Source organism: Montipora capricornis, chromosome 14 (genome assembly GCF_036669925.1).
Source record: "Montipora capricornis isolate CH-2021 chromosome 14, ASM3666992v2, whole genome shotgun sequence".
Taxonomy (NCBI): Eukaryota; Metazoa; Cnidaria; class Anthozoa; order Scleractinia; family Acroporidae; genus Montipora; species Montipora capricornis.
The window spans coordinates 7,341,661-7,349,160 of record NC_090896.1 but is presented as its reverse complement, the minus strand read 5'-3'; the positions used below and the strand labels follow the sequence as shown (position 1 = coordinate 7,349,160).

At 38.3% G+C, this 7,500-nt stretch overlaps 1 protein-coding gene across 3 annotated transcripts in view; it reads right to left on the bottom strand.

The window, feature by feature from the left end:
* LOC138032936 (dual serine/threonine and tyrosine protein kinase-like) overlaps nt 1-7,500 on the bottom strand; it is a 26,756-nt gene that overhangs the window by 7,040 nt on the left and 12,216 nt on the right. For 2 of the 3 annotated variants that reach the window (XM_068880657.1, XM_068880658.1), the window contains exons 2-6: nt 3,996-4,203; nt 3,571-3,881; nt 3,241-3,381; nt 666-988; nt 1-315 (exon numbers count right to left, since the gene is read on the bottom strand). The exon at nt 1-315 is cut by the window's left edge and continues 843 nt beyond it. In XM_068880657.1, coding sequence (XP_068736758.1) covers nt 1-315; nt 666-988; nt 3,241-3,381; nt 3,571-3,881; nt 3,996-4,203 — 1,298 coding nt within the window. The remainder of the gene's footprint in view (nt 316-665; nt 989-3,240; nt 3,382-3,570; nt 3,882-3,995; nt 4,204-7,500) is intronic. The other variant, XM_068880659.1, reaches the window with a different exon arrangement.

Sequence of the window (7,500 nt, the reverse complement as noted above, 5' to 3'; positions counted from 1 at the left end):
GCTAAAAGCACTTTCTGGATTTGAATATCGGTCGCTTCCCAGGAACGTTCTGCTTTCGGGGCGTCTTCCGGGGTCCACGAGGTAAAGCGCTTCTTCACTTCTTCCGTAGACAGATATTTGGAGAGCTCCCTTATTGCACCATCAATGCGAGTATTCAAGTCTCGTTCAAGTTTTTTCATTTCTTGAGATTGCAATTGATCAATATCCACCAAGCGTTTTAAAATCGTTCCCATAATTTTAAAGAAGACCTCTCGGTCGTTTGATAGAAACGCTTTGGCTTGCAAAATTATTCGAGAAAGAAGAACGTCTAACCACCTGCAACAAAATTTCGAGAGAGGCACCTAATTTGTCAATGAAAAGAGGGTTCTTCGACTGTTAATCAGAAAAGGCCTATGCTGAAAGGCTCAAAGGCTTTCAGCATGTTCTTTACTTTTCTTGTTATACATTATAGGCTGAATAAGTTCCGAGTGAGTGGCAGCCGGGGTTAGAACAGCAAAAGAGGAATTTCATCGAAATGTTTTTTTTTTTTAATTGGAAAACAACTGGTAGACGGTTTCTCGGGGAGCAACCTCTAGATCTACGGAACCCTATGAGTGCATGATTGAATCTCAACTTTACAATGCAAGATTTGACTTAGAGACATGTAGGTTACGTACGTTACCTACCTCCAGTGGATTTCCAGCCGACATTGAGTGCCTTTTAGTACCATAGATTTAATTCCTTCCATCAAGGAAGAAAAATCATTTGTAACGATCCCCACGTTTTGTCCTTTGGTAGCATTTAATGTTGACATGCAGATGATCTGTGATGCAGGATCAAGGCCGGGCCAGCATCTTTTCAGATTCTTGACTATGTGGGTCTTGGTCTTTTCTGCCTCTTTGACAGTTACCTGGTCCCATTTGTTGCAAACGAAAAGAGCACACTTTGACGGCAATTGGCCCTTTCCCTCAAGATATACATTCCTAACATTTTCCAGCAATTTTTGAAACTGCAATTAAATATATTGTCACGTTAACAGGTTCCCTAGTCAAACTTTTGTCTTTCCACAGCCCGTCAGTGGTAACACAAATAATTCCAACTTCCTTGAGGAACCCCAAGAAATTTTTGCTAGCTAAAAAATGGCATTCTACAGAATCCTTGTCGAAGAAATTCGCGAGGATCCACAACATTCTCTTCGTTCAAGATCAGATGTTTAGGAACTTTTTGCGTAATGTTTAAAAAACGAACAGCAGTGTATTATCGGGTTTAAAAACACAAAGCGTAGTCGAGTGTTTTTAGACCCGATAAAACACGTGCTGCGGGTTTTTGAACGGCTTCAAAACATTCCAGGGAGTCTGAACAAAAGTTCAAATTGTAAGGGGAAGATATTAGCATACAAGAAAAGCAAGTGGACCTCACATGCAATATGGTAATTTTAAAAGCATTTTCTTCGTTCAGTCACTTTGTTTGTTGCAGTCAATGGTTGAAGAAGGGGAGAGCGTTACGTAACATCCCGAAGGGCGGCTGCAAAGGAGACTATAGAGACCTTTTTAAAGATCGTTTCATTTGAGAATAAGCGATAATAGACCATTTTGCAGTTGTAGCTAAGTTACCAGGCCTAAAGAATGGAAGCGAGGCTGTCGGTGACTCTAATTTGATACAAGCCTTCGTGCTTTTGTAACGTTAATATGGACTAATTAGAATTACAACAACACAATTTACATGATAAAAGCAGTGGGGGCTGTATCAATACAAGGTCACCGGCAGCCTCGCAGCCATTTATAGGCTAGGTCGCAGAGCAAACAACTGTAAAATTGCCTATTGCATTGTTTGCATATTCAGCCCCGCACTTCCCTGGCACTGAATCAAAACCGCCACCGGGCTTCTCAGAATGATCATAGATTACCAGGCATAAAGGTTCATACACGTGACGTCTTATCGATGTTTTGATAGGCTGTTAGACTCGTGAATTTTTAATGAGTTTTTGAAGTAATATATCAACAACGAGTGCGAGGGTTTTATCAGGGGTTCCAAACACCGAGAAGCAGATGAAAGCACTAGGTCGCTTCGGCCGAGTGCTTTTATTGTTTCGAAGTGTTTGGAAGCCCTGATGAAACTCCAAGCACGATTTTTTGATATGGCTTCTCAAAGCAACTATTGTTGTATTTTTGTTTATTCATGATTGTATTTTATTGTTTTCAAAATTAGTATGTAAATTATGCAAAGATGGCCTAATCGTGACTTTTTTTTGGAATTCATTTTGGCATGTGCTTTTGAGGGATGGATGCAAGTACAGTCCCGTTTTAGATTTCCAAGATGAGTCGAAGAAGATAATGCTTTAGTCAGTGAGGCTAGACAAAAGAGCACGAAGTACAAAGATAAGTGGGCAGTGGAAATTTTTCGAGAATGGCAAAGGACGAGAACATTTAAATTTCCGGATTTGTAAGTTGGAAGCGACTTCATCTCGTGTGTTATGTCAAGGATAATGTTGAGAACATTGATGTTCTATTATTGAACTACTGGCTCGCTAAATTTATCCAAAAAGTGGCAAATAAGAAGGGCGGCCGGTATCCTCCACGAAAGTTGTATGGTATCGTATGCGGTCGAAAGAGGCATTACAAGAAAGAGTAATGAAAAAGCGATCAGTACAGTAGTAAGGCAATGACAATAAATAGCAGTATACAATTATTTTAGGATTTGGTATTGTAATTTTGATATCAAAACACGGCGTGTTTTCATCTGGTGTTTCATTGGGTATCAAGACTCATCCAACTGACCAAAATAGGCATTATTTATTGGCTGTTTATGTCATGAATTATTAATGAGTTTATGAAGCATCTTTTAAATATTCTTCTTATGGAATCTTCGGCGTGTGTGAACCTTCATGTTCTTCAGATAATGCAGAATGTTAATGTCTTGTGGTCTGTTAACATCCTAGGCGTATAATACCCATTTGCTTTTTTGCTTTTGTTTTTTAGAGGGGATGGAGGGGGAGGGGGTGAATATGGGCATGGCACATCGTGCCTGCTGTTGTGGACAACGGTGATTCGAACAGAAGATAGACGCCTTATGTATCTCTCAATGAACTTAAAGGATTTGTTCAACGTTAAGCGATGGGCGTGAATGCTGATAGCGTTATAAAGTTCTTTCGTCGTGACCGCGAGTACTGAAACAGCAGTTACCTTATGAATGCACAGAATACACGATAACTTTATATGGTATATTTCTGAAATAGTTTCACAGCTTTATATAATTACTTACTATATCTTTCTGAACTCCTCCGGCATTGGGACTGTTAATAACATAAATGAAGGCAAAGGCTTGAGGCAAGTATTGAGTGACGATCTCGTCCATAAGTTCAGATTCTCCAACACCTGGACTGTCAATAATAACTATTCCTGTCTAAAATATAGAATATCAAAAAATTACAACACAAAAGTTCCAAGTTATTAATTCCGTCTAGAAAGTAATCACATTGAAGGTAATCACATTGAAGGTCATGTTGGTTACATTTGTCATTACTTTCACTAATTCAGAGCAGTACAATAGAGGTTGTAAGCTTGTAAATTGAGTGCCTTTACCAAACATTACCTCTAGTAGACTGTGAGGCCAAAATAATTCAATCTTCTTGTATATTGAGCCCTTCTCGCGTTCGCTCTTCATGTGAACATAAGGTGAAATTTGCTGAAGGTAGCTGTCCTTTTCTGGATTGTCTTTTAAGTGGATTTCTTTTGTTGGCAGATGCGTTTCTGGATCTTTGTCCTTGAAGTGGGCCACAATTTTGCGTTGTTTTCCAAACTTAAGTTCACATATGGTAGAGGTTGTACTGAGGACAGAATAAGGAAAAATTTTCTCTCCCATAATAAGATTGATCAAACTGCTTTTTCCAGAACTTGTCTCACCTATGAGTGTAAACACAGAAGAAACATGGTGCGTGACTGCATCTTGGTGACAGCAAAGTTACCTAAATTATGAACCTTTTTTGTTAGGTATTTTCTACAAATTAAAATAAATACCTGCCACAAGCACAAAGTATTCCTTTCGAGTCAGTTGTAATTTGTGATTTTCCATGTTTTCTTTAACGTTTGGAACTTTTATTTGCAGTAAATTAAGGAATTTCTTATCTATCTTCATCAAGCAACCTTCTGTATCTTTGAAGAGATCCAGTAGAATGCGCCTTTTCCTTGTATCTTCGTCTATGGCCTCAGACAAAATGGAAAAGGCCTGAAAGAAGCAAAGAGTTTCTCCTTTATTCGCTTCCATGAAATTAACAAAAAAAAAAAACATTAATCGGAGCTCACTATGGCAGCTGATAATACTTTTAATACTTATCCTCTATGCATCGAATTTAAGGCACAGCCTAACTACCTTACACGGCTGAATTGAAATCAAAGTGGCTATGAGCCATTGAACTCAGAAAATGAATTATGAAAGTTGAAAATGTTGAGCCTCGTGATCGTTCCCAGAGCTCTCTTCTTCCATTCCCCTGGAGCGGGAGTTTCAACAAAATGAGACCCCAAAATCAGCAAAAAAATTGTGACGCTGATGAAACAATGGTCAACCTCAAGAGTTGGGCGATTATGATCTTTGTAAATTTTCTTGCTGATGGCAAAATATTTTATTCTAGAACGACCGTCCTGAAAACTCCCTTCTGCTCTTCCTAAAAACTGTGTACCAATATTTATTTACTTTTGCATCAATATTTGTTTTGCATAAAGCAAGCTAACAATTTGTACGTTGCTTGGTTCGCATTTTTGAGAGTTAAAATAGAATTTTCGGTCTTGTGTCGCTGTTACAAAGTAGTATACTTTTTAGGTCACCCATCCAGATACTAACCCCTCCGGCCGGATAGGGATTAAGTTAAGTGAACCTCTGTATTACAAACCTGTTAGACGCTAAGGGTGCAAGCTTAAATTTGTGGTGAAAAGAAGTTTTGAGAGAACTTGAAAATGATCAGCATGTAAGCCTCGAAGCCAATGTTTCTCGATTCCCTTTTACTTCAATCTTTCTGGGTTTAGTATTTTGCTAGTAACCACATGTCTTCTCAGGGGGCTATTTACCTAAGACATCTACCATGGCACTACAATGATATACGATACCAAAACAATATCGTGTACTATTAGAGCTACATATTACGCAAAGACAACTTTGAATCTCTTGGAAGTCAAAACGCAGCTCAGTTGACAATATGAAATAAAGCTCTGTGTTACTGCACCACCACACGTACGCAATGCGTGCCTAATTTTTCTAAAGATGACAGGAATTTTTTCTTTCTGACAAATGATTAATAGGCCGGTAGCCAGGTTTTTAACCTCAGAAAAATATCTGTTTCGTCACTGTTTCGTGAAATGAAGTTCATTTGAGTAGCCAACAATATTACTTTAAGTTCCTGATTAATCCAATTTATTGCTAAGACTTACTAGTGCGAAGATTGTTTACATTACTCATGCTTTTTGGGAATTTTGAGTGCCATGAAATTACATCATTTTACGTGATACAGCTCCTTTAACACGAAGATTTTTCAACAATATATCGCTTTAGTCTAACCCAAAAACATTCAGATAGTAAAAAACTTGTTATTTATTAACCATTTCCTTTGCTTTTGCGATTGTCAGCTTTGTGATTTGCGATAATTCGCAAGTCTGTTTTTGTATCTCATAGGCCGTGTTTTCACGACAGCCGTTGTCTCGCTTAACATTCCTGAAAGTGGTTTGTTTGCAGACTTCGTTAAGTGACTTAAAAATGATACGCGTTTTCACGGGTAGGATTAAATGAGGAGAGAGCACGTGTCAATGCAACAATAAAAAACAACACGCCTGTTGTATTTCCGATTTGAAGAACTGCAAGCGACTCTTCATCGTGATTGGCCGAAAGCAGTTGCCAACTCGCATAAACTACCTGGTTTGGTAGCTTAAATTTAATGATAATTCTATTGAAATTTGCCAAGTCGCTTAACTTTAAGCGAGTTGGGAAAGGAACTGTTTTCACGGAAGTTTCGGTTGTCACTTGCTCAGCGACCTGAAAAACAACTCGTGAAAGCACGGCCATAGATTTTCAATTTCAAACTCTTATTTGATTGGCCGCTCAATCTCATGATTGCGTAAACAGTTCACCCTGAAGTCAAAATAGATTCGATTCTCAGGAACCCGACAAAGAAGGCTTCCTGACCCAACAGATGAAATGTAAATATTCAGTTAAATACAACAAAAGTCAAAAACCAAAGACGGAAGTTTCTTGGCTAAAAAGTATGTTGTTTTACTCTGAAAACGACGAACGATTAACATTCTATTCCGTAGTTCATTCAGTTGACACAAGGTGATCACGTGCACCTTTATGGTTGCCTAGCACGTGATCAATTTCTTCCTTTTTACAGAACATCATGATCACAGAAGTCAGAGACTGCAGAAGTTTTAGTGTTTTGACGATTGATTTTCATTAATATTTCGATGAGAATTCGTTTCAAATTTACATATAAAAAACTGTTAACTTCCTGCTTTTACGGTAGATGTTGGTACAGACGTAAATCCAAAAAAGATTTTGACCTCGCATCACATTAGACTGAAAAAAAGAGAAATTATGAAAAGGAATTAACCTCTTCATTCCTTCCTTAGTGTGTGCAATAAACCTTTGTTTAGTGCAACTGCAAGACATGCAAGAAAACGTCCGTCAGAGGAACTTGCAGTTAGTTTTTTTGCAGACTATTTAAAGAAACGAGCGAGTTTTACTCAAGAGTGTGTTTTGTTATCTTTAAACTGAATTTATTACCAAAGCTTACAAAACTAAAAGACCTCAAAATGGGACAGGACATTACAAAATAATTGAACGTGTGAACGTGTGAGCCAAAGGGCCTCTGCTAGCACGACTTCTGGGTGACCCCTCAAATGGTCTTAATGACACCCGACTTGAAAAAATTAACTGGGACGCTGCAGTTCAATACCACCCAACTAAGTCCCTTCTGTTTTTGAGTAACACATACCACAGGCAACCCAGTGTGCGCTCATAGCGCGTCCAGTTTTTCAAGTTTCTAGTTCCGTGACGTCTTCCGTTTCGGAAATATAGCATTTAGAATTTCTTTAAGTGTCACCTTACGTGACACAATGATACCAAGCTACTTGACTGAAAAATATATCTCAGCATTTTGAGCCTTTCAAGAACATTAGGAGGTATATTCATAGACATGTATTTTATCCCATGAGCGAAAAATAAGCCCTTTCACGGCAAAATGAAGTCCAGACGTTGGAGCACTTTGATCCACCTACACAAAACTCGGTTATAGAGTTGCGTGAAACGCTTCGACAAATAGCTCAGAAACAATGTACCGCACAGATCTGAGAATTAGAGAGATGGTTTCTAAATTTGTTTCCTGCAACATTCCAAGTTATTGGCCTTTTTCTTTGAAGGTTTCGAATTTCTTTTTTTTTTTTTTGCGTGACAATCATGATGAAAATAATCTATTGCACATAAAATTTTCATTAGTCGAGAAACTATCGATATTAAAGCTGTGGTGAATCAATTCCCAGA